A 27813-nucleotide genomic window follows, 5' to 3' on the forward strand; every position below is an offset into this window, starting at 1 on the left:
TATCTGCAGGCAATAAACCAGTATTTGAGCTAAAAAAACCTCCAGAACTGGAACAAGAATGGGATGGTGTTCCTAAAATCACTGGGAACATCACATTTAAGAGGCAGTAAAAGAGCTGGGAGGGATTGAAGAGGGCAAGAAAAAGCCTTGTCCCTGCGGCATCCATTCTTCCAGTACCTCAAGGGGGCCTACAGGAAAGATGGGGAGAGGCTATTCAGGAGGGCCAGTTGTGATAGGACAAGGGGTAATGGTTTTAAAATAGAGGGAGGTAGATTCAGGTTGGATATTAGGAAAAAATTTTTTACCATGAGAGTTGTAGAACACTGGAACAGGTTGCCCAGAGAGGTGGTGGATGCTCCATCCCTGGAGATGTTCAAGGCCAGGTTGGACGAGGCCCTGAGCAACCTGATCTAGTTGGAGATGTCCCTGTTCCTTGCAGGGGGGTTGGACTAGATGACCTTTGAAGGTCCCTTCCAGGCCTAACCATTCTATGATTCTATTCTATGATTCTATGATTCCTCCTGCATGGTCCAGCCCAAATCATAGAATCATAGAATCATAGAACAGTTTGTGTTGGAAGGGACCTTCAAGATCATCTAGTTCCAGCCCCCCCGCCATGGGCAGGGACACCCTCCACGACACCAGGTTGCTCAAAGCCCCATCCAACCTGGCCTTGAACACTTCCAGGGATGGGGCAGCCACAACTTCTCTGGGCAACCTGGCCCTGTGCTCTTGTCCAATTCTTCACCCACCAGTATCCCCAAGTCCTTCTCCACAGGGCTGCTCTCAATCCATTCATCCTCCAGTCTATATTGATTCTGGGGATTGCTCCAAGCCAGGTGCACGACTTTGCACTTGGCCTCGCTGAACTTCATGAGATTCACATGGACCTACTCCTCCAGCCTGTCAAGGTCCCTCTGGATGACATCCCTTCCCTGAAGGGAATCAAAGGCACCACTCAGCTTGGAGTCATTTGCAAACTCGCTGAGGGTACACTCAATCGCACTGTCTATGTCACTGATGAAGATATTAAACAGTGTTGGTCCCAGTACAGACCCTTAAGGGACACCACTTGGTATTGGTTTCCACTTGGATGTTGAGCCATTGAGTATAACACTTTGGATGTGGACACCCAGAAGGTGAATCCCAAGCCAAAGAGCAAAGACCAGCGTTCACTCCTGCATGGGAAGGTCTACGGCATTCAGTCATTCCCTGCACTGCTTTGTTGAGGAACTCCATTGCCATCAGAGACCCTCACAATCTCATCCATCACACCCCAAAGCCATGATGGAGCCAGTTTCACGTGGGGAACCCATCGACGGTAATTACCAAACCCAAATCATCACCCTCAGGGATGGAGCAAGCCAGACATCTACTAGACATCCCCTATAGAGTCATCTGCATCAGAGGCTCCACCACGTGCATGATTCCAGGTGGCTCAGGGAAGATGGCACCCACTGCTCGCTGGACACAGAGATCATCCGACAACAGAGAACAGATGGGAACGAAGGGAGATTCCAGCACGGGAAGCAAAGACGAAATCTGCTCTTTTTTGCGTTCATCTGTACAGAAGTTCAGGTTGAAATCAAGAACTCTCTGTCTCATCAGTACGTTCCCACTTTATAGCCATGATTCAGCGACTGCTTTTCCCCTGAACTTCCTAATTTTCATGTTTCGGTGTTTATCTCGGCACCATTATCAACTGGCCCAGGCTATTAAGCAGTTTGAGTTTGCCCTGATAAGCAACATCTTTAACGTAAGCATCTGAACGTTCTTGAAGATACTCCAGTTAAATTAAAGGAGCAATAAGGACCCTCATTATGCCATTACGGAGTACGGTAAATAAGATGCGACTGGAAACCCACAAAGATTTCCACAGCGATACACAGGTAGGATCACAGAATCACAGAATGTCAGGGATTGGAAGGGACCTCAAAGGATCATCTAGTCCAATCCCCCTGCCGGAGCAGGACCACCTATATCAGATCACACAAGAACGCGTCCAGGCGGGTTTGGAACATCTCCAAAGAAGGAGACTCCACAACCTCTCTGGGAAGCCTGTTCCAGTGTTCTGTTCCCCTTACTGGGAAGAAGTTCTTCCTCATGTTTAAGCGGAACCTCCTGTGTTCCAGCTGATATCCATTTCCCCTTGTCCTATCATTGGATGCCACTGAGAAGAGCCTGGCTCCATCCTCATGACAGTCACCCTTTCCATATTTATAAACATTAATGAGGTCCCCCCTCAGTCTCCTCTTCTCTAAGCTAAAGAGACCAGTACAGCCCAGTACAGCTCCTTCAGCCTTTCCTCATAAGGGAGATGCTCCACTCCCTTAATCATCTTTGTGGCCCTGCGCTGGACTCTCTCCAGCAGTTCCTTGTCCTTCTTGAACTCAGGGGCCCACACCTGGACACAATATTCCAGATGCGGCCTCACCGGGGCAGAGTAGAGGGGGAGGAGAACCTCTCTAGACCTACTCACCACACCCCTTCTAATACACCCCAGGATGCCCATTGGCCTTCTTGGCCACAAGGGCACATCGCTGGCTCATGGTCATCCTGCTGTCCACCAGGACCTCCAGGTCCCTTTCCCCTGTGCTGCTCCCCAGCAGTTCAGCCCCAGCTCGTACTGGTACATGGGGTTGTTCTTACCCTGGTGCAAGACTCTACACTTGCCCTTGTTGTATTTCATTAAATTTCTCCCCGCCCAACTCTCCAGCCTGTCCAGGTCTCTCTCTCTCAAGCCCAACCATTTTTTTTTTTTTTGAAATAAAGATTTTACTTACTAATCAGTTTGTTGACTGAAGATTTCTGCTACACGTTATAGGAAAAAAAAACCCCAAACAAATCAAGCAGGGAACTCTAGCACCCAGAAAACACCTGTCCACCAGAGCCAAAATTAAAGATAAACAAAATAAAGTTGCTTTTGTAGTTGATTTTGGTACAGTTGCAGTGGACTATAAAAGAGGTATCAAAGGCAGTGCTTGCTCTCCATCAGCTGTTTCCAAGTGATGGGAGAAGGTAACCCACAAATCCCCAATCCCAGAGAAAGGGCTGCCCCACTGCTCAGGAGTTTTCTCCGGTGCCACCCACACATGCCTGCAAGCACCGAAAATCATAGAATCACGGAATGGTTTGGGTTGGAAGGGACCTTAAAGATCAACTAGTTCCAACCCAGCTGCCATGGGTAGGGACACCTTCCATCAGATCAGCTAGCTCAAAGCCCCATCCAACCTGGCCTTGAACACTTCCAGGGATGGGGCAGCCACAGCTCCTCTGGGCAACCTGGTCCAGTGTCTCACCACCCTCACAGGGACGAATTTCTCTCTTAGATCCCATTGAAATCTCCCCTCTTTCAGTTTAAAGCCATTGCCCCGTGTCCTATCACTACGCATCCTTGTCAACAGTCCCTCTCCAGCTCTCTTGTAGGCCCTCTTTAGGTACTGGAAAGCTGCTAGAAGGTCTCCCTGGAGCCTTCTCCAGGCTGAACAGCCCCAACTCTCCCAGCCTGTCTCCAGAGCAGAGGTGCTCCAGCCCTTGGATCATCTTCCTGACCCTCCTCTGGACCCACTCTAACAGGTCCAGGTCCACTCAACACACTATGAACCCACAGCTGGGACAGGTGGATACGTAGCCACCATGGACAGATATGCCCAAATTATCACTAAAAACTCCTGGCGACCAGATCCAACACAATCTGGGTCAAAATTAAGGCGATGGAGCCACGTCCAGGTAGCTCTCCATGCCGCGCCTGCTCCAGCACCAGGAAAAAGGACGCTGATGAATCCACCTGGCAAACTCCTCCTCTTTCGCGCCATATGCACGTTGACATCCTCCCTCAGAAAGCCAAGACAGGGCTTGTAACCTCTAAAAAAACCAGCTACACGCAAAGCTTCACGCACGCAACCAGCGTTTCTACCACCTGTCCTCCATCTGAGCCCAAAACAGCTGCGTGTGAGACAGAGATAAATTTAAATCTTAAATGGCTCTTTCCCTCGCATGAGTGAGAAGGGGGAGGAGAAGCTGCTTTAATGCGCCACCTCCTCATCACGCTCTCCCGCTGGAAGTGTAAAAAATGGATCATCTCTTTAGAAGAAGCAATTTGCTGATGTCCAGACCTTAATGTCCAACCTTCATGAACGCAGGCGGTTAAATCTGTTTGAGGTTTGGTTCTTCCAATAGGAGCCGGAGTTTTATCCCCGGCGCAGGATGCGTTTGATGACAAGAAGTTATAGAATAGGACGTTGGGGCTCAGAAAGCCCATCCCCACGTGGGTCATCTTTAAAGATTCCAACGAGATGGAGAGAAAAGGGACATGCCTCTAAGCAGCACAATCATGCAAGTCTTTCTCCTCTTCCTCTTCTCCACCCTTGGACCAGCTCACTCGTTTCACTGATTTACAACTTTAATGAACATCCCTCCCAGTTGCCTCCTGGGCAGCCCTTCATCGTGTTGAGAGGTCCGTCACCATTTCTTCACGGTCCCTCTACTCAGGTCCGGCCAGATCCTGCACACCTACAAGATCTCGTCCTTCCCTACCCAACACCGCAAGCGTGTCCCGCCGCCACCAGCTCTCTCTGAATCAAAGGGGAAAGGAAATTGGAGGCAGTTGTGATAGGATCATAAAAGGAATTACATGGAGGTACAGCCAAGATATAGAAAATTTGGGATGGCTCAAAGCTTAGCCTTCTCCGTATCCCTCCTCGTGTTAATATCGAGAGGAGAGCTTTTATATTAAGACTTCTTGCACTTCAAAGAGCCCCCCTGGTAGCTGGGCATGGAGGAGCTTCTCAGCTTGATTTGGTCTAATTCAGCATAACAACGTCATGGAGTTTGGAGATGAGCACTTGGAGCCAGGAAATGTGCTCCTGCTGCGGCTGGTTCTCTCCAGGCATCAGCCCTGGGGTGATGTGAAAGAAAAACCATCTGCATTTGAAACCTCTGAGTCAGTCCCAAATTAAAAGCATAGGCCAAATGTTCTGCACGTGAAGGAGCTGCTTGAGGTGTCACACAGAATCTGAAGGGCCTCCAGGAGAGGAGCAAACCTTCGCGGACCCACCGATGAGATGCTGAAGACCCACAAGTATGAGCCTGCCACCCAGAAAACTGATCTGGAAGAAACAGCCCCAAAACATGACCTCTCTCGATGCTAGCTTACCTCCAGGGAAAGAGGAAGGCTGTTTGCAAAGCTGGAGTGCTTCCCTTTGCAACCCCCAACACATCCAAAACCTCTCCCAGATGCTCTCTGGCCACAGCCAGCACCAGTTTTGGAGGGACAAGATCAAGGAGCAGTCTGGGCCTTCAGAACTTCCACAGCCAGATGTTTAATAACCCTTGTTGGACTTCTCACCAGAGATTTGTCTATGCCCTTCTCCTCTGAGGGAGAGGCTGGAGCTCTGAAATGGCAGCAGTGGGCATAGAGCTGCTCCTGTCCCACCGCTCGCCCAACCACAGCAGCAGGGACCTCAGGAAGAAGGAGCACAACCTTCTCAGCAGGATGGAGAAGCAAGAAATCATTCTTAAAGGATTTAAATGCAGCTTAATAATTGGCTGCAATTCTTACACTTGCTAGACCCAAGAAGCTTCTGTCATTAAGGACCTCAAAGCTTTTTGCTGTCACTAAGTCTCCTGATGCTGTGAGAAGAGGAGAACAAGCGTTCTTTACCTCCACAACGTATGAGACAGGTGCTGTGGTGGCCATTGTGATCACCTGGGACAGAAGTCCAGGATAATCATCAAGCAACACCTCCCCTAGGAAGAAAAGCTGAGATAGCTGGGGTTGGAGAAGCCTGGAGAAGAGGAGGCTCTGGGAGGACCTTCTTGTGGCCTTTCAATATAGAAAGGGAGCTTCTAAGAAAGATGGAGAGACACCTTTTACCAGGGTCTGTAGTGACAGGACAAAGAGCAACGGTTTTACACTGAAAGAGGGTAGATTTAGATTGGATATTAAGGAAGAAGCTTTTTATGAAGAAGGTGGTGAGACACGGGACAAAGCTGCCCAGAGAAATTGTGGATATCCCATCCCTGGAAGTGTTCAAGGTCAGGCTGGATGGGACTTTGAGCAATCTGGTCTAGTGGGAGACATTCCTGCCCATGGCAGGGGGGTAGATGATCTTTAAAGGTCCCTTCTAACTCAAACCATTCTATGACTCGATGGAAAGATGGAGGTGGAGTTTAATTATGGAGCTGGGAATCAATCAGCAACTATGTGGATGAACGTGCACAGGTAGGTTCCTCAATGACTGCATGTGCTCCAGGAAAAGGCAAACTCGCTGGGGTTCAATCTACGGCCAAAGGAGAGGGAAAAAAAGACCCAGAAAGACCAACACAGCAGGCAACAAAAACCAGCTGAGAACATGCTTTGATCTTCACCCTTCTGTGATAACAGATTAAGTGGAGCAAGGACTCCAGGTTTTGACTCCACCACGAACCAAGCACTGGATAATGAAGAGAAAATCCCAAAGCTCGTGTGGTTTTTCCTAAAGAAACTTAATGTATCGGACATGTGAAAGAAGTTTATGGTGGGAACCTGTTAAACTTCTACCAGAAAAGGAGAAAATAACCGACATGACGTGTCGCAAGACTGGAGAAACGCAAACGAGAACAAGGTGTCAGCTACAAAGAAGTCCCCGTGTTTTGAATGTTCTGCAGAGAAATCAAGCAGCTGCCACTGTGAAAAACACCACGCTCCACCTGCGGATGGAAAATGATCTTTCCCAAGGAAGCGCCACTTCCTCGGGCAGCGCGTGCCACCAGACCTACCCCTGCCAGCCTGAGCGGTGGCGATATTTTTATGTGGATAAGGTGGAAATCACAGCTCTGGTGAAAAGCTGTTGGATGAGCAACTCAGCAGCATTGAAAAGATGGATTTTAGGAGACCACCAGGTAGTTTCAGCGCAGGTCAACCACGAGCATCCCTGTGATGGCAGGTCAAGCTTCACCGTCAGGGACGGGGCTGGTCGTGCCGGTCGGAGTCCTTGGGAGGGATGGCAAACACCGGAGCGCAGAGCTCCCTCTTTCCCATGATTTATCCCAGTACATCTCCCCGTGCCTCGTTGTTTAATCTCTCTGTGTCTCGCTGCTTAACGGTTCCCACGGGGGCACGATTTACCCACCGGCTCCGAGGCAGCTGATGGAAACACGATGAAGATGAGTATTTAATGCAGCGCGCTCGCTAATGCACACCGTGGGGGAAAAGCTTATTTAACACGGAACGACTTTACGGATGCAGCAGAGGAGAGCGGGCCGACTCGCTTGCCTTTGCTCTTGACACGCCGCGAGGGTTGGAAGACGCCAGCATCAAAACCTGCCCTGGCCACGATTCTTCCAAATACAGTATATTCTCCAACAAGCCACGTTTTGGGCCTGTTAAGCAAATCTCCAGGTACTCGTTCCTTGGGGTCGTCTATGGATGTAATGGAAGAGGTTGTTGTAATTAGAATCATAGAATCATAGAATGGTTAGGGCTGGAAGGGACCTTCAAAGGTCATCTAGTCCAACCCCCCTGCAAGGAACAGGGATATCTCCAACTAGATCAGGTTGCTCAGGGCCTCGTCCAACCTGGCCTTGAACGTCTCCAGGGATGAAGCATCCACCACCTCTCTGGGCAACCTGTTCCAGTGTTCTACAACTCTCATGGTAAAAAATGTTTTCCTAATATCCAATCTGAATCTACCTCCCTCTATTTTAAAACCATTACCCCTTGTCCTATCACAACAGGCCCTCCTGAACAGCCTCTCCCCATCTTTCTTGTAGGCCCCCTTGAGGTACCGGAAGCCCGCGAGAAGGTCACCCCGGAGCCTCCTCTTCTCCAGGCTGAACAGCCCCAACTCTTTCAGTCTGTCCTCATAGACATCTTATCATCTTTGTGGCCCTCCTCTGGACCCTCTCCAACCGGTCCATGTCCTTCTTATATTGGGGGCTTCCCGGGGCCAAGCTCTCAGCCACGCGGAGATCTCAGTCCACGGTTGGCCATCAAATATCACAATTATTACAAATATTGTACGTCAACAAGCAAGTTTGCTGACGACACCAAGCTGTGTGGTGTGGTTGACACGCTGGAGGGAAGGGATGGCATCCAGAGAGACCTGGACAGGCTGGAGAGGTGGGCCTGTGAGAACCTCATCAAGTTCAACAAGGCCAAGTGCAAGGTCCTGCACGTGGGTCAGGGCAATCCCAAGCACAAGTACAGGCTGGGCAGAGAATGGATGGAGAGCAGCCCTGAGGAAAAGGACTTGGGAGTGTTGGCGGATGAGAAGCCCACCATGAGCCGACACCGTGCGCTGGCAGCCCAGAAAGCCACCCGTGTTCTGGGCTGCACCCAGAGCAGCGTGGGCAGCAGGTCGAGGGAGGGGATTCTGCCCCTCTGCTCTGCTCTGTGAGACCCCCCTGCAGTGCTGCCTTCAGCTCTGGGGTGCCCAACATCACAAGGACACGGAGCTGCTGGAGCGGGGCCAGAGGAGGCCATGAATATGCTCCGAGGGCTGGAGCACCTCTGCTATGAAGACAGGCTGAGAGAGTTGGGGCTGTTCAGCTTGGAGAAGAGAAGGCTCCGGGGAGACCTTCCAGCACCTTCCAGTGCCTAAAGGGGCTCCAGGAAAGCTGGAGAGGGGCTTTGGACAAGGGTGTGTAGTGACAGGACAAAGGGCAATGGCTTTAAACTGAAAGAGGGGAGATTTTGATGGGATCTGAGGAAGAAATTTTTCCCTCTGAGGGTGGTGAGGCACTGGAGCAGGTTGTCCAGAGTAGCTGTGCATGCCCCATCCCTGGAAGTGTTCAAAGTCAGGTTAGATGAGGTTTTGAGTCACCTGATCTAGCGGAAGGTGTCCCTGCCCATGGCAGGGGAGTTGAAACTAGATGATCTTTAAGGTTCCTTCCAACCCAGACCATTCTGTGATTCCATGATCCTATGAACACTGTACAAGCTCCTTTGGCCCAGGTATTATTCCATATTATTTCGCATTATTTCCTATTATTTGGGTACTCTTTCAGGAGCCAGGCATGGCGCGGCAATGAGAGTGGTTTGGCAGAGAAATCAACTCTTGGACAAGCTGAGCATCCCTCCTCTAGGCTCACTGGCCATGCAGCCCACTCACGACAGCATCTCCTCCTGCTTCTCCCAAGAAGACATGTCACCACAGCTTCACTTGATAGCGCTACATCATCCCTTGTGCCCACCAGCCTCACCCCATCCTCTCCTAGTGAACCCATGCCCTGAACCAAGACACAGGCACGAGGACCCATACGAGAGGAGGGATGGGGAACCAGAGAGGAGCTTTTACTGTAGAGCAGCTCATTAAAACGTCTTTGGAAAACCCTGAGGAGCACCTGCAAGAGGCCACATTTCTCCCTCCCTTCCCACTTCCCTCTTTGGGCTTCCTCCAGTGCAGGTGACCAGCCCAGAGGGACCAGCCTCACCCAGCATGACCGTTTCATGGTGCCAGAGAAGGTCAGGGAGCTCCAGGCAAGGCAGCAAGGAGATTTCCGTGGTGGGCATCTCCTCGTGGCTTTAGCTAAGACATATATGACATTGTGTTTAGAGATGATTTGATCTGTAGAGCTATTTGAAGCCATATTTCACCAACTGCTTCACCAAGCTGAACTTGCAGGTTCCTCCACTCCCTTTAGGAAGCTGTAGGTCCACAGGCTCACACACACAGTGAAGAAACTTCCCAACCCACGACCAAGGAATGGGTGAGGATGCTGGAAATCAGTTCTGGCTCTGCTACCTTCTTCCCCCTGGAAATGATTAATACTGGGGATAACACTCTCTTAACGAAGGACACAGTCACGCTCCCATACAGGACCTGTCTCCTCTCACAAAGGGTGGAGGGACCTCTACCCTCTACAGTTTACATTCCTGAAAAAGAGGAATGCAAAATTACAAGCTTTCTCTCTTAATTCCAAGTTCCTGATGAAGCCAGAGCGGGCCAGTCCCGGCATCGTTTGTACGAAGACCTCATGCCGTTGATGTTACAGCCCATGGGATGGGTCAAAGGCTGAGCAACGTGGCCTGAGCATCCTGTCAGACATTCTAGAAAGTACTTAAGAGGCAACACTGCCAACAACATCCCATAAATTATGGATGATAATGGACTTTTTTTTTATGAGGGTCTGATAAAAATCAGAAAACGTGCTTCTTCGAAGGAGCGGAAAACACAACTGGGAGAAGAACCCAACGTGCCAAACCCCAGCACAGAAAGACCGAAATTCCTAATTATGGTCATCCTCGTTTGAGTTTATCCTCTGAGAATGCTACGCCGGTGTCGCACACCTTCGCCGTCGGCGTGCCCTCTGCGATTCCGACCGCGGGCAGAAGGCTCTCGCCGTTCCCGGGACAGGGAAAGGCAGAACGAGGGAAGATTTACTCCGGATTTAAATTATTCAAAAGAAAAGGGACGGCGCATCTTTAACAAGCCATCGTTTTATGAAGCAAGGTTAACATTTTTACTTGATTCAGTAGAATATTATAAACTCTCCGGGGTCCATTTGAGGACTTTCTACTTTGAGCAAAGGCACGGACTCAGCACTTTTTATATTATTTAGAGTATAAAATTAACCCTTAATGGCCCAGGCTGGTGTTTCTCCTCCCCACTTAAATATGGCCCGCTCAGCAATTTCTCCCCATATATAATTACAGGCTGCTATCCATCATCTGTAGGAGAATGCTTTTCCGACGCTCTGAAAGTGACGCGGTAAGCACTTTCACTAATAGAATAAATATTCTAAATATCTCTTTTATATTTTCATTTAAATTGGAATATTTTAAAAATAATTCTAGGGACCCTGCCCGCACGGCTAGCGCTGTGCTGGAGGGAGGCGGCAGGATGCCGGAGTTTTCCTTCGGAGGAAATGTTTATCCCGCACGCAGTCCCCCTCCACGTGTTGTCACAAAAAGTAATTAGGCACAGACTAATTTATTAGCCTTTCCCTCCACTCCTGCTGATGTCCTGCTCTCCTTAAACCTCTCACTTTTGGCTTTTTTCCCCTTCCCTTTGCCTGGTTTTCGCACTCTAGTGGTTCTTCCTTCCTCCAGAAGGGATGGGTTTGCCTAGTAGAAGGCACCGTTCACTGTCGTCTTTGTGGTTGAGGGTGGTGAGGCACTGGAACAGGTTGCCCGGAGAAGTTGTAGATGCCCCATCCCTGGAAGTGTTCCAGGCCAGGTTGGATGAGGCTTTGGACAACCTGGTGCAGTGGAGGGTGTCCCTGCCCATGGCAGGGGGGTTGGAACTGGATGATCTTTGAGGTCCCTTCCAACCCAAGTAGGAAGGCTCGAGGTAAACAAAATGATTGTTTCATTAGCAGCTCGTTTTTTTTCAGCCAAAGAGCTGATTTAAAGCAGTGCTGGCAAAGTTCCTGTTGTGTTTTCAATGTAGTACCTGGAGTCTCCAGCTCGAGGAGGGGCTTTCACTGTCCTCTTTGCTTGTGGTCAGCTTGTGGAAGCAGCTGAACCAAGCCAGGACATTGATGTAACGTCTTCTTCTATATCAAACGTGCCTTAGAGGTGACCAGCAATCTCCCCAGAGTGAAGAAAATCCAGAGAAGAGGATGGCTCCCATCCTCCAGCTGGATTTGTAGAGATAGGCCAATGTTGTATAGCAAATCACAGAATCATCAAATGGTTTGGGTTGGAAGGGACATTTAAAGGTCATCTAGTCCAACTCCCCTGACATGGGCAGCGATATCTTCCATTATATCAGGTTGCTCGGAGCCCCATCCAACCTGACCTTAAATGTTTCTAGCGATGGGGCACCTATCACCTCTCTGGACAATCTGGTCCAGTGCCTTACCATCCTCAGAGGGAAGAATTTCTTCCTTAGAGCTAACTGAAATCTCCCTTCTTTCAGTTTAAAGCCATTGTCCCCTGTCCTACCACTACACACCCTTGTCAAAAGTCCCTCTCCAGGTTTCTTGTAGCCCCTTTAGGTGCTGGAAGGCTGCTACAAGGTCTCCCTGGAGCCTTGTCTTCTCTAGGCTTAACAACCCCAGCTCTCTCAGCCTTTCCTCATAGCAGAGGTGCTCCAGATCATTTCCTGGTCCTCCTCTGGACCCGCTCCAACAGGTCCATGTCTTCTACTTGGGACTCCAGAGCTGAACGCAGTGGTCCAGGTGGGGTCCCACCAGCGCGGAGTAGAGGGAGGAGAATCACCTCCCTGGACCTGCTGGCCACAATGGTCAAAGAATGAGTAGAAATCCCACTACAAAACCTGCTCTGGAAGGAAAAACCTGGCAGCTCTCAACTACAGCAGAGAAGCATCATCTCCATTAATCTTGGAGTCCATCTTTGCTTTACTCAAACCTGGTGGCAAATTGACTGGCTGCCCCTCCTGAACTACGACTGCCTGGGACACTGATGTGACAGCATTGCTGCTCTCGCAAGTTTGAGAAGGCAGCTGGAGAAACCAAGCGAAGGTGGCCCGCATCTTGGTCCCGGGACCCAAAAGAAAACCACATGCTCTACTACTCACAGAGTGGTTCACACTACGAGGCAAAAATATCATTAAATTAATGGAGAACAGCAAAGAGGAGTCAGATAAGACGGTCGTTCTGATTCCCAGAGGAACACCAGCATGGCCAACCCTCTTCCTTAGCCACGAAGCAAGGAAAGGTGAGATCCTGCAGCGTGGCTCTGCGCCGCTGAGGTACTCTCCCATCCCTTACAAAGAAGGTGGGAGCCACAAGATATCAGAAAAACCTCAAAACTTCTTATTTTTGCATGTAACAGCCCTAAAATCCATTTGGAAACCAGCAAGTGGCAGCTGGCTCCAGGCCTGGCTCCAGGAACTCAAGCTCTGTGTGCTACGTAGGGTGCTGTAAGCGTGCTGTAAGCTCACGGACGAGGTTGCAAGTCTACCCAGGGTGCACATAAAGTCCATGTAGGCCTTCACTGCACTGATCTAAACCAGAGGGCTCCCAGGACCTGGAGGTGGGCTCCATGAAGCCCCCAAGTACATAACCAGGCACAGCTTGAGGCTCAGTTGCACCAGGCTAGGTGAGGAAGGGTCGTCTTGCTGCTAAGACTGAACCACAAGATCTAAGGCTCGAGGTTTAACCTCTCCCAGAGCCAGCGTGCAAAATAAGCATGGATTTCTGTGGTTTTTCCATGTGAAATAAGGACTCTTAAGCCTTTTCCTCCACTTTTCATCTATCTAACTGAGCAGTTTCCAGGGCAAGTGCCATCAGCTCGGGCACGGGACTTCAGTAACGCGGACACCCCGAGGAAGCTCCTCCTGGGGAAAGACCAACACAACGTTTGCCAAGCTGTAGCCTTTCATTTGTTTCTTTTTTTTTTTTTTTCTTCCCCCTGCCTGTAAGGCAACCAAACCGCTTTGCCCATCACCCTTTGGAAAGGCACGGGACTGCTGTTGATCGCATCCACGCGTTCGGCTCCTTCCAGCTCTACGGCTCCCTTCGGTGCCGTAGCTCAGCTTATGGCTTCAGCAAAGGCCCATCTATCCCAGGACCCCAAGAGCAGCTCTCCCCTTTTACCTTTTCTCCCATGGGGCAATAGCCTTTGAGGAAATCCTGGCAGATTTCTGCCTTCCTGGATACGTAGACATGGCTGTAGGGGCAGTTGCTGTTGCTGCAGATCCCCTTCAAGAAGTAGGAGCACACCGGCATCTGCAAGGGCAGAGGATGAGAAACCCGTTAGTGTTTCCCCCCGACTCGGGATTAGGAACCGTTCCAACACCCACAACTGAAATAAAACCGTGGCAGGTGCCAAGGGAATACACGCCTTCTGCCAGCTGCTGATCCCAGAGGTATTTTTAGCTCTTCTGTTGGCCCCCTGCAACGCCAGCTCCCTGACGTGACGTGGTCCCAGTGTATATATGCATGGAGGGCGACCATGCTTACCTTAGCATCCTTTGGGATGTTGGAGAGAGGGTGGAAAGCATGAAACTTGCCACCAGAAAGAAAACTGTCTCTATACGGCCTGGGAAAGGGATGGAGGAATTGTAATTCCTCCATAGAGGAACAATAGAGGGATTCTGCCCCTCTGCTCTGCTCTCCTGAGACCCCCCTGCAGTGCTGCCTTCAGCTCTGGAGTCCCCAACACAAAAAGGACATGGAGCTGCTGGAGCGGGTCCGGAGGAGGCCACGGAGATGCTCCGAGGGCTGGAGCACCTCTGCTATGGAGACAGGCTGAGAGAGTTGGGGCTGTTCAGCCTGGAGAAGAGAAGGCTCCAGGGAGACCTTCCAGCACCTTCCAGTGCCTGAAGGGGCTCCAAGAAAGCTGGAGAGGGGCTTTGGACAAGGGTGTGTAGTGACAGGACAAGGGGCAATGGCTTTAAACTGGAAGAGGGAAGATTTTGATGGGATCTAAGGGAGAAATTCTTCCCTCTGAGGGTGGTAAGGCACTGGACCAGGTTGCCCAGAGAAGTTGTGGCTGCCCCTTCCCTGGAGGTGTTCAAGGCCAGGTTGGACGAGGCTTTGGGCAACCTGGTGTAGTGGAGGGTGTCCCTGACTGTGGCAGGAGGTTGGATCTAGATGATCTTTGAAGTCCCTTCCAGCCCAAACCATTCCAGGATTCTAGGATTCATAGATTCTATAATAAACTCTATCACAGGGGCTTTGCTGGCACAACGCACGTGGCAGGTTCATCTTCTGCTGACACTCTCACAACTACTCTTGAAGAGGAGAGAAGGGACAACTACTCCCCGGGCTCCTCGCTCACAAAAGGCACTAAACCGAGCGCACCAGCACGTGGCCGAGGACTGAGAACACCATTGCCAACGGGTGACGCAGCGGCTCTAATGGGAACAGTGGTGCATCCAGCCTGGTTGGGTTCTCCCATGGTGGGTTCTGGCCATTGCAAAGGCCAAACCAGCATCCTGGGGGTGTCTCCGTCTATTTGGCTCTTCCATGGGTATGGAGGCGGCAGGAAGATGCCCAGCATGTGGTTACATAAAGATTTTGATTGGATCTAAGGAAGAAATTTTTTACTCTGAGGGTGGTGAGACACTGGCACAGGGTGCCCAGAGAAGCTGTGGCTGCCCCATCCCTGGAAGTGTTCAAGGCCAGGTTGGATGGGGCTTTGGGCAACCTGGTGTAGTGGAGGGTGTCCCTGCCCATGGCAGGGGGGTTGGAACTGGATGATCTTTGAGGTCCCTTCCAACCCAAACCATTCTGTGATTCCATGATTCCAGAAGGTGAGTCCTGGCAAGGAGGGAAAACAAGCGCTTCCTCCTCCCCAGGCATTTTTTGGGGGGGCTGCACGACGCCAAGGCATCAGCTTGACACCCCCTAAAGTGCCCCGAGCCTGTCCCTGCACGCTGGAGGTGGGATGCTCCAGGAGGGAGGGAAAGGAGGAGGAGAGCCCAGGCTCCTGCCACAAGCAGACTGGATGCACGGAGCAGAGCCCCTTTCCCGCGCTCACCGCTCCTGAGTTTTAGCAGCACGACAGCCGAGGGGGAAAAGCGAACGGGGAAGGATCCTCATCGTCCTCAAACCACAAACTTCACCTTCTGCCAGCTGTTATCATTAAAAACAAATCACCAGCCTGCTGTGATACTTCAGCATCCTTAGCTCACCGGCTACCGCAGGCCACTTCCCGACCCGACTAGGCAGTGCCGCCGAGAACACGTGCTTCCCGCAGCCGTCGCGACCATCCGGCTCCTCCTACGCGCCGAATTTCCCCACCGCTCGGTCCAGCATCCATCCCTCCGTTCACCAGTAGCATCTCGGTCCCCATCGGTTTGAGCATCCCCAAACTAATATTTACAATTCTTGCAATAACCAGAGCTGAGGCTATTGGGGAGGGGGGGAAAAAAATCCCTTTCCCTGAAGGGCACGTTTGGGTTTTAACTAAATTGGCTCATTCGGAGCGAAGAAAGAAATGGGGAGAAGGAGGGGGGAAGCAGAGAAGAAAGCAAACAAAGGGTGCTTTAAAAGAGAAGAGTTTATTTTTAATTGTCTTTTAACTGCAGACATTAACATAAAGGACAGGGCTCTGGGGCTATCTTTTTTTGGTGGTGGTGGTGTGACCGCAAATGATTCCCTTAATGTAGTTTTTGATATAGAGCCCAAATTAGCTCTAATAAAAAGGGATAATAAAGGCAGCTCTTGGACAAAAAGAAACTCCTCCTAGCTGTCAAGCCTGAGCCATTATCAAGAGGAAGCAGCACTCTCATTTCAATTAACCTTGTTTGCACCCCACCACGTCCACACAAATAACAATAACATTAATTCAAGGCACCGGTGCGGCGCGTCCGTATTAGACAGCTCGGACTACGGACACGCTTTGGAGCCGGCGGCTAATGAACCCGAAACTCGACGGGAATTTCCAAATTGCTCACAACAGAGTTTTGAAGCTCTATTAGGGAGAAAAATGCTGATTCTTTGCCGAGTTCCTCAAGGGGAAAAGCTGTTGGAGCAGCAGCGGGCGGTTGCCCGAGTCCCAGCCTCTCGCCAACCTTCGCTCCCAAACCCATTCATTCCCGTTTCCCACTTTCTCGCAATCACCGGGATGCCACGGTGGCTCTGCCCCGTGGCGGAGAAATTCCCCGCGCATCGCTTCGATGGGTGCTCCTCAGCCAAGGGCTCTGCCCGCCGTCCCCTGCGGAGTAAAATTCCCCAACTGTCAGCTTTCCCTCTCCTCCAGGCTCCTTTTTCCGATTCCACAGGGATAGTTTGGTTTTGGAAAGCATCTGCAAAGCGTCGTGCCCATCTGGAGCAGCCATCCGCCCCGGAGAGAATCTTCTGCTTGGAGCAAAGGGTTTGCTGCTTAGGATGGGGAAAAGTTCCCCACTGCTGTGATAGCTGAACCCCCGCAGCTTTCCCATGTAAAACAGAGGGATTGTTCCTGCTTTTCCATGGGGAAACTGAGGCACGGGAGAGCACTGAGGTTGAGCAATAGTTTTGTCCTCAAAACAGGATCTAAGCCCTCACCGAGCACTTGGTTCTTCCCTTCCTGGACCGGGCATGTGGCTCCATCCTTGGTGACTTCTGACCAAGGTGAGATACTCAACAACAATACCTGAAGCTTCTCCAACGAGGTTGTCCCCCACCCTCTCGCTGCTCCTTAACCAGAAATTGAGGGTCAACTAACGGGACATGAGCAAATCAGGAACCTCCAAATCACAGCTGACACCACCGGAAAAAACAAAATAATCACAGAATCACAGAATGGTTTGGGTTGGAAGGGACCTCAAAGATCACCCAGTTCCAACCCCCCTGCCATGGGCAGGGACACCCTCCACTACACCAGGATGCCCAAAGTCTCATCCAGCCTGGCCTGGAACACTTCCAGGGATGGGGCATCTACAACTTCTCTGTGATGCTTCATCACATTAAAACTCGAACTCAAATAGCCAAAAATAAGCCTTTCCCCTCCCCAATCTCTCATCCAGAGGTGAGATCTGCTCCATAAAAACTCCACGAGCGGGGAGAATCCACCGCCTTCCTCTGCCGAGCGACTTCACCTGCCTTCCTCCGCCGCTGATAAATGAGGGAAACGTCACCTTTGGAAGCAATCACCCGGGTTAACAGGGAGCGACGGGAGTTGAAAAGCAAAGTCGCCGCTCGCTTTGGGTAGCAGCATCCCCGCGGTTATAAATCACCCTGGAAAACCGGCACGAACTCCACAGAGCAGGTTGTTTCTCTTCCAGCCCGCGCTGATGACAAGGTGGCAAGTGGAGACCTCAAACGGCCCTCAGGGGCACGTAATCCCACGAAAAATAATCCTCCTTCCCCATGGAACACATGTCCTGAAAGCGTTTGCTCCACGGCATGTAAGAGCCGGCACCGGCCTGCTCCGGTGGAGGGTTTGTTCACGTCACGGCTCAGCTCGGGTTTAGGTGATGCTTTGGTAGCGGCGAAACTGCTATGGAAGAATCACAGAATGACAGAACGGGGTGGGTTGGAAGGGACCTCAAAGATCATCTACTTCCAACCCCCCTGCCATGGGCAGGGACACCCTCCACTACACCAGGTTGCCCAAAGCCCCATCCAGCCTGGCCTGAACACTGCCAGGGATGGGGCAGCCACAGCTTCTCTGGGCAACCTGGTCCAGTGCCTCACCACCCTCAGAGGGAAGAATTTCTCCCTTAGATCCAATCGAAATCTCCCCTCTTCCAGTTTAAAGCCATCACCCCGTGTCCTGTCACTCCACACCCGTGTCCAAAGCCCCTCTCCAGCTTGCCCGCAGCCCCTTTAGGTACTGGAAGGTGCTGGAAGGTCTCCCCGGAGCCTTCTCTTCTCCAGGCTGAACAGCCCCAACTCTCCCAGCCTGTCTCCAGAGCAGAGGGGCTCCAGCCCTCGGAGCATCTCCATGGCCTCCTCTGGATTCGCTCCATGTCCTTCTGCTGTTGGGGACCCCAGAGCTGAAGGCAGCACTGCAGGGGGGTCTCACAGAGCAGAGCAGAGGGGCAGAATCCCCTCCCTGACCTGCTGCCCACGCTGCTCTGGATGCAGCCCAGGACACGGGTGGCTTTCTGGGCTGCCAGCGCACGGTGTCAGCTCATGGTGAGCTTCTCATCACCCAACACCCCGAAGTCCTTTTCTTCCGGGCTGCTCCCAAAGAAGGTGAGATGGACAGAAGCCACCCTCACCCCGTGGGACCCCTTCCAAGGGATTCTGTCCCCAAAATGCCATCGGCAAACTGGCTCTTCTGCAAGAGATTTCAGCACAGCCGCCTCCTTTTTGCTGCACTTTAATTACCACAATGATACCGTAGTTATCCTTCCCCGATTTCCAACCGGCAAGGTGCTGCCGAGGGGGAAAGGTTAAGCTGCCCGTGCCATGCCACAGCCAGCAATACCCATTTACCCACCCATAACAGAACCCAGAAGCCAAAAACTTGAGGTCCTGCTTGAGGCACCAAGACACATGGGTATTTCTGGAAGGGAAACTGAGGCAACACCTCCACCAGCAAATGAAACATGAGGAGGAATATTCCTGGGAATCAAGACCAGCTGGCACAAACCCATCCGTATCCAGCCACCGCATCCTCCGGTGCACATGGCAGCGGCCAAACCGCCAGCCACAGCAGTTCCTTGGTCATCTCCAACTCCCAAGTCTCACCCAGGTTTTTGCCCAGGGACCAAAACGAAGCTCCAGCACCTGCTCCACCATTTAATTCGCTGGGACAGATTTAAGGCAACGGTCCTGTGCGGTCCTGAGCATCAATCCTTTGGCTCAGAGGCGCAGGCAGTGGGTTGCGCATCACTTAGTCGGGCAAAAAGAAGTCGCTGGTCCCATGTCCACCCCAAATCTGCATTAATTCTAACAATTCAAGGGGTAATGGTTTTAAAATAGAGGGAGGTAGATTCAGGTTGGATATTAGGAAAAAAATTTTTACCATGAGAGTTGTAGAACACTGGAACAGGTTGCCCAGAGAGGTGGTGGATGCTCCATCCCTGGAGACGTTCAAGGCCAGGTTGGACGAGGCCCTGAGCAACCTGATCTAGTTGGAGATATCCCTGTTCCTTGCAGGGGGGTTGGACTAGATGACCTTTGAAGGTCCCTTCCAGCCCTAACCATTCTATGATTCTAATTCTGGATACACCAACAGCCGGTCCCTTTGCAAACCCTTTTTGTCTTTCTTGGCTTTTTTTTTTTTATTTCTGAAATCGACGTATTACAGGAAGGAAAAAAATCCAACGGGGCTCTGTTTCCTTCTATCAATTCTCATTCCCATCCCTCCTTTGACATGCCACGAGTCAGGGAGTACAGCTGTCCCCAGCCTATCTTCTCTGGTTTATATACTCGTGATTAAGTGACTCCGAAGAGGGAGACGTGTAAAAAACATATGGTGCTCCGCGCCTCGTTCCGAGCGCCTCCGCTCAACCGCCACGATAACTTACGAGCTCCCCACTGACAACGAACGTGCCTCAGGCAAACGAGGGGAAAAGGAGGCAGGAAAACCACGAGCCCGAAGGCAAACGCTGTTGGAAAAGGTCCTGTGCCAGATATGGTGATGAGACCCTACGCCCCATGGGTTAAAATCCTTTGCAGGTCAGTAATTGCACCGTAATTACCTACATGATGGTGTGGATGGGGAATGGGGGATGATGATGCTGGGAGGGAGTGGGGAGAAAAAGGTGCTGTAAGGACAATTCACAGGGCACGGGCTAAATAACCGAAACTGGAGTAATTTGAAGCAGCGCTTCCAGATCCGCCACGGCTCAGGTGAGGCCGCAGCAGAGAAATGATCCTTCAAATCCATCCCATAAAGCTGAGATGTAAAAAAGTGCTCGAAGCACATCCCAGCTCAGCGAAGGACCCGCGGCTACACTTCACCTTCAGCACCTACTTCACCTCAGCTTCAACACTTGAGGTCTCCAAAGCTACGTCCGACCGGAGATCCCGGCCGCTCGACGGAGGTTAATCTGCTAAATCGTCGCCTGATACTCACCAAAAGAAAACCTAATTATTTTTCCACCTCGCTCTGTGCAATAAAACCGCTCAGCCCCAAATACAGCAAGAAGGTTGAAACCTATGAGGAGCTCCAAAGCCATTCCACCGGCCAGTTTTGCTGCCTGCCTTTTTCAGAAGGTTCATTTATACCTTCAACTCCTTGGACGTTGTAACATCTTCCTCTTCCGACCCCAGCGTTGGGTGATTCAAAGGGAACGGTGATCTTATGGAGGTAGCTAAGGATTAGATGTCACCAAACGCTACTCCTGTGCTCTTCCTCTCCAATCCCTGGAATTTAAGCACTCCTCAACCCAACGGATACCCAACGCAGCCCCAGGTGCTCTGGTTTCCACCCTGCTGCTTAATGTGTTGATCTACTGATTCACTGTGCCGTGAAACTACAAGCAAACTACAAACCAACTGTGTTGGAAGCCCTCAATGAGGCAGACTTCCCTACAACCACCAGCGGAGGTCCGCTTGCCCATGGAGCCGCGCCGCGCTCGTTGGGAAGCCATACAGACCTTGTCTTTGGACACCTTGTGGGAAAACGAACAGGTCCCGTCCGTCTTCTTGCATGTGCCACGAAGAAACCTGTAGATACACCAGAAGGAGAAGGTTGAGCATGAGGTGAGTCGTAAAACACGTGGTTTTAAACACCAAGTATCTGTCTTGCCCCACTGCCACCTTTGCCCCAAGGCCACAAACACACACAACTGCTGCTGAGCTCACTGTTAAAGCCCATTTCACACCCTAAATTGGTACCAGTCTTTCCTCTTTGAAGAGCAGCTGATGCTTCCTAATAGATTTTGCTCTTTCATCATATTTAGCTGCTTATTAGCAGGCAGAGCCAGACCTGTACCATGAGGTTCAGACATGATGCTCCTAAAAGGAGAAAGGTCCTTCCTAGAGCTTTGATTATACCAGATGCCCGATGAAGCACCAGGAGGACCTCAGGGTGTGAGTGGCCAACAACTAGAAAGAGTAGAGACAGGCACACAGCAGAATCCAAGATCCCAAAGCACATGAGGATGTTTGGGCTCAGAAGTTTTCCTAGGAGGCACCAGTGTGACAGCAGACTAATAAAATAGACATGGGATGAGTGCTGGTCCGAATCCCACAAAAGCAGACTCCAGAGGTACGTGTTCTGAGCTGCCTAACTTTGCAGGGAGGTTCTGGAGCACAGAACGTGTCTCTAGTTTAGCTTATAAAATCTGGGTGAATTTAGAGCTGAGCATGGAGACATCCATTAAAAACAACAAGAAACTCGGATTGGTTTCAACAAAGAATAAATAAGAACACATGGATGTGAAAACCAGCTGGTTGATGGCAACTAGGTTTGCAGGTGATTGTGATCACAGCATAGCTGCGTGCAGGTCCTCAAGATATCCAGATCTGGAAAATAAAGGACACCCTAAATCAAAAGCAGACTGAGAAAATTAAGAGATGATAACAGAAAGCTGAAGAGAGGGATTGGAACTAGAAGGCACCACGGTAAGGAAACACAAGACGGGGAGTAAATCAGTGTTGTCCTGTAGGGATTCATGGAAATGGGGCAGGATGGAGACCCAAAAGACCTCAAGGATCAGCAATTCCTGCAGTGTGCAAGGAGCACTGCCCCAAATAAGACGTGGACACCAATGTAAGAAGAACCAAGGATTCCAAGTAGAGGACTCAGTAGCCAGCATCCGTTGTCCTCTGTGTCACCTGACCGGATACCTTGAACCCATGTGCTTTGGTGCTCGTGAGAATGTGTTATGGGAGAATGAGTGAGGGCGAGTGAAAAATAAATCACTTTTTCCTCCTATATGGACTCTCAGAGAGCTTTGTGCAACCTCCAAATGATTTCTAGCACAGCACCAATTTTATGGAGAAATTACTCGAGGAGTTCATCAGCGGAGTTGGCTTTTCTACACTTTTTAAACGACTCATAATACAGTTTAATCAACTGTTGGGCAGGTATAACGAGCGGGTAACATGAGTCAGTTCTCCTGTAATAAATTATCAAGTCTCGTAGCTGTGTGGTGTCACGGGCTGAAGGATTCAAACCTCTTATAGAATCACAGAATCATGGAACGGTTTGGGTTGGAAGGGACCTCATAGACCACCCAGTTCCAACCCCCCTGCCATGGGCAGGGACACCCTCCACTACACCAGGTTGCCCAAAGCCCCATCCAACCTGGCCTTGAACACTTCCAGGGATGGGGCAGCCACAGCTTCTCTGGGCAACCTGTGCCAGTGCCTCAGCACCCTCAGAAGGAAGAATTTCTTCCTTAGAGCTAATCTAAATCTCCCCTCTTTCAGTTTAAAGCCATTGCCCCGTGTCCTGTCACTACAGACCCTTGTCCAAAGACCCTCTCCAGCTTTCCTGTAGTCCCTTTAGGTCTCCTCCCTCGACCTACTGCCCACGCTGCTCTGGATGCAGCCCAGGATACGATTTGCTTTCTGGGCTGCCAGCGCACGGTGCCGGCTCATGTTGAGCTTCTCATCCACCAGCACTTCCAAGTGCTTTTCCTCAGGGCTGCTCTCAATCCATTCTCTGCCCAGCCTGTACTTGTGCTTGGCATTGCCCTGACCCACATGCAGGACCTTGCACTTGGCCTTGTTGAACTTCATGAGGTTCTCACAGGCCCACCTCTTCAGCCTGTCCAGGTCCCTCTGGATGGCATCCCTTCCCTCCAGCGTGTCCACAACACCACACAGTTGGTGTCGTCAGCAAACTTGCTGAGGGTGCACTCGATCACTGGCCCCAGTACTGACCCCTGAGGAACACCACTCGTCACTGGCCTCCACTTGGACATCGAGCCGTTGACTGTAACTCTTTGAGTGAAACTATCCAGCCAACTCCTTATCCACCCAATACTCCATCCATCAAATCCATGTCTTTCCAATTTAGAGACAAGGACGTCACGGGGACAGTGTCCTGTTGCACGGATCTGAGCAGATCTTGAGAAATGCTACTCGAAGAAATCACCCAGTACGTGGTCAGGGCACACTCTCGAGTCACTCAGCTCAGATCTCTGCACCAGGCATTACCCAGGACCCAAAAAATCGTTCAAGTCAGATGGTTTCTTCTAAATATTTTAGCCTCTAAATTGCACCTGCAAACCCTGATGGCATCCTCAACCTGACAGCAGTAAATACATCACTGAAGACTCTTATTCCGATTATATTTAAGAAACATTGATTTGATCTTATCACTAATTCTTAAAACACTACTCTGCTTTTTTCATTTGTTTACAGCTTCTCTACTACGATATGGAAGGTTACTTATTAGATGTAAATGGCCTGGTGATGATATCTATCTCCAAAATGTGAAATAAATATTTCTGTAATCTCTGTAGGCTGTGCAGACCAACCAAAACGTGTGTATTTAACTCGGAGGCTGGTTGCGTGGTGCTTGATTAAAATTAAGAGGTGTAAAATGCTGTGTAAATTTAGAGAAAAAATTACCAGAAGATATTAACCAGACCATGATTCTCCAGTCTGGGAAGTCTGGAGGGAGAGGGGAGGACTCTATAGTTATAAGTGGTGCACAGAAGGTGATCAGGGAATGGTTATTCCATCCTTTTCAAGAACCACGCATGAGGAGGCACCCAGTACAAGAGTTGAGCAGCCAGTTGAGGAAGCAATCTTCATGCAGTCCATGATTCAGTTGTGCAACCCAGTGCCATAAATACCATGTGTTAAAGAAAGGACTAAATAAATTCACCAAAAAAAAAAACAACAAACCAACCCAAAAAACTGCTGACTACTACACGATGATGGTCTGGTAGCAACCTCTAGCAACTGAAAAGCAAACCCTACTGAGCTGAGAGGTCCCAGCCAGAAGACAGAGCCCTTCGCTGTGTGCCTCACTTTGTCCTCCTCCTGTAGGTACCAGCCAACCCAACAGCCTTGGGCAGACCCTAGGCTTGACCCAGGACAGCTGTCCTCGTGGTCTTACATCTTTGTTATCAGGTTGTTTCTCCGTGGAACATCACATGAGCAAGCATCAAAGTCAACCAATAGTCCAAAGCATGTGGTTGCTGTGTCCATCCATACCTGGTGCAGACGGCCACCTTCTCTGGATCATGGATGTAGGGGCAGCTCTCCCCACGATTACACTTGCCGAAGCGGTTGTAGTACATACAGTATTCCTTCTTCTTCTTCTTCTGCTTGGCTTGACGAATGATGGCCAAACTCCGCTGAACGGCACGGCTAAACGGAAAGAGACAGACAGGGTCAGGTAACATCTCCAACTTCAACGCAACAATGACATAGAGAAGACACGTCAACGGCACCTGAAATCACAGAGGACGTCCAGTTCCACTTTGAAGAGAGAGTGAGATATTCACGAAGGGCCATAAGCGCTTGGGTCTTTTTGATTTTTGGCCAACTTTACCCTGAATCTTTAAAGATCTGCAAGATGAGGCAAATCTTCCTGGAAACATCTGCATTTGCAGTAGGACAGGTTGTGGCCAACTGCCTGGAAAGCACCTCTGAAGACAACCCTGGGGAACAAGGCATCTGGGAGTCTGTCAGGTGCCCTTGCGGTGATGACACCAACCACACCATGGGCTGTATGAGCAGGTAGGCAGCTGGGAGGAGAGGAGGGGGAATCTATCCCCTCTATTTGGCACTTGCAAGACCACAGCTGGGCACTGGGTCCGGTTTGGGTCTCCCAGTACAACACAGACAGTGGCAGCACGTCCAGTGGAGGCCATCAAGATGGTTGGGGCTGGAGCACAGGATATTTGAGCAGAGGCCACAGGTTGATTTGCTCAGCAAAGAGAGTGCCAAGAGGGATCTTATTGTCCTCTGTGACTTCTTAACAGGATGGTGTAGAGAAGGTGGAACCAGACCTTCTCAGAGAGATACGCTGGAAGGACAAGAGGCCATTTGGGGCAGGGGGAAGGACAAACCTCTCCTTCCCATCTCCATAACCGTGATTATCTCCTATGATTTTATGAGCATGGAAAGAGCTTCCTCCAGTTTTTGGGAACATGGTGAAGCAGAAAACACCCTCTCCTGTGCTGGGCTCGGGCAGCACAGGACGCAAACGCTGAACTTAGAAGGCACTTCAGCATGTGTCCCTTCCAACTGGCTCACTGCACTCCCCAGGGCTATTCAAGGTCTTCGAGTGGGCACCTGCTTATGGACCTCAAGGAATGAGGACCTACGTGACGGCTGCAGGAACACAAGGTAGCACCAAACAACCAGAAAAACTCGGAGTTAATTGCCTGGTACCACCAGAAGTTATTTAAGGATATTGGAAGTTGCTTAGCACGTGTTTTCCATAAGCTGCCAGCTGAAGAGGTAATTATCCAGCAGCTACAGAGATGTCTGGGACCAGGAGGAAGAGGGGAAGTGTTGAGATGTGGGTGAATGCAACACCACGGAGGGCACGCTCGATGTCTCCGAGCAGATAATTAGATGGCACAGCACGGTCAACTCACGTTTGCAGAGGACACAGTGCTCTGGATAGGGGCAAACAAACCTTAGGTTCTCTGAGCAGTTGCATGCATGGCTTCCTTAGAGACTAAGGATAAATATTTAGATATAAAATCATAGAATCATAGAATCGTTAGGGCTGGAAGGGACCTTCAAAGGTCATCTAGTCCAACCCCCCTGCAAGGAACAGGGATATCTCCAACTAGATCAGGTTGCTCAGGGCCTCATCCAACCTGGCCTTGAACGTCTCCAGGGATGGAGCATCCACCACCTCTCTGGGCAACCTGTTCCATGATTGATGATTATTGATTCCATGATTAAATGATTTTAATCTATGTATAATATTGGGATATTAGATAATATTTATGTATTTCCACAGTCTTGGTCCTCCTAGTGGGAGCAACACAGGTCTAAGGGTCACGGTAGCATTACTCATGACAAATACTCGCTCAAGGAAACTATTTTTGGGGGAAATGCATGTTTTTGCCTCTGTAATTATTGGTTGCCTGCTGCTCTTGAGTTAAAATGCAACGAGAAAAAGACAACTGCACGCAGCCAAAACGCTGAATACGAAAGCCCCATTTCAGCACCAGAAATGCCACCACTTCTTTCACCACAAATGGCTTGGGGGGCCACCAAGTCCCACCACGAATTGCTTCTTGGTCCTTGAGGTGCTTCCGAGGCTACCGCAAGGCAAGCCATGATACGGCACGATGAGCATTTAGAAAAAGAGTATTTCTTTGCTGAAATTATGATATTAAAAAAAGGTTCTCCTATTGAAAAAAAGGCTACTTGTGATACCTGGTCAGGTCACCAGCACGTTGACCTGCCCGGAAAGCATTTGCAAGCTGGACTCTAGCACCAATTAACTCCGATGGCACATCTTAAATGAGTTGATATTAGTGGTAGGATATGATAAAACCTAGCCAGAATCTGGGATTATGTCTGTATGCAGACATCTGGAACAGACACACTACTGGAATAAATTTTAGGCTGCTACAATTAAGAGGGACTCATCTGCAAACGCTCATACTTAAGGACACGATGATATGTGGCACATCTGGAGCAAGGAAAAAAAAAAAAAAGGCAAGGAGAAAGCTGGCAGGGCGGTGAACAGCGGCAACGTGCCGTCGTTCTTCCGCACATGGTGCTTTCCAGTTTGTGGGTGGGACAACGAGAAGGAAAACCAGCAGGTTTGCTGGGCTGAATTGAGATGGGCTTCTCTAAATTGGGGGAAAAACTCAAAATACCCCTTGAGAACAGTATGGTTGATTTAAAAAGGGACTTTCCGAGCAGGATTTGGCCTTCTTTGCTCAAAGAAAGGTGTTGCTATCCATTACTAACATCTCAAACCCTTTCCAAGCAGAAACGGCGGCTTTCTGCTGGGCTCAAAACCATCTCAGAGCAGAGGACAGGAGAAAAGTAGTGGCCAGAGCTTCACTGCACAAACAGCCAGCTGAAGAGCTGCATCCTCTGGAGAAGAGGAGGCTCCGGGGTGACCTTCTAGCGGTTTTCCAGTACCTCAAGGGGGCCTACAGGAAAGATGGGGAGAGGCTGTTCAGGAGGGCCTGTTGTGATAGGACAAGGGGTAATGGTTTTAAAATAGAGGGAGGTAGATTCAGGTTGGATATTAGGAAAAAATTTTTTACCATGAGAGTTGTAGAACACTGGAACAGGTTGCCCAGAGAGGTGGTGGATGCTCCATCCCTGGAGACGTTCAAGGCCAGGTTGGACGAGGCCCTGAGCAACCTGATCTAGTTGGAGATATCCCTGTTCCTTGCAGGGGGGTTGGACTAGATGACCTTTGAAGGTCCCTTCCAGCCCTAACCATTCTATGATTCTATGATCTCAAGCTTCTGGCACCCTCCTGAGCATAAATCCCGCGCAGCATCCGGAGGGGGAGCGCGTCGTTCCTCCCCGCGAGTACAGACCTGGCGATGTATCGGCTCGAGGTTGATCTGTTCAGGAAACTGGCTGGAGAGAAGCCAGGACTGGGTGTACAATGCAACCTCGCTGTTGGAAACAAGAGAA

General features: G+C 50.4%; 1 protein-coding gene across 1 annotated transcript in view; it reads right to left on the reverse strand.

The window, feature by feature from the left end:
- Positions 1–27813, reverse strand: part of ZC3H3 (zinc finger CCCH-type containing 3) — a 199282-nt gene that overhangs the window by 22345 nt on the left and 149124 nt on the right. The window contains exons 7-10 of the mRNA XM_086609604.1: positions 27714–27795; positions 24394–24549; positions 20874–20943; positions 13486–13617 (exon numbers count right to left, since the gene is read on the reverse strand). Coding sequence (XP_086465730.1) covers positions 13486–13617; positions 20874–20943; positions 24394–24549; positions 27714–27795 — 440 coding nt within the window. The remainder of the gene's footprint in view (positions 1–13485; positions 13618–20873; positions 20944–24393; positions 24550–27713; positions 27796–27813) is intronic.

The sequence above is a fragment of the Tauraco erythrolophus genome, chromosome 3 (assembly GCF_009769465.1).
Source record: "Tauraco erythrolophus isolate bTauEry1 chromosome 3, bTauEry1.pri, whole genome shotgun sequence".
Lineage (NCBI taxonomy): Eukaryota > Metazoa > Chordata > Aves > Musophagiformes > Musophagidae > Tauraco > Tauraco erythrolophus.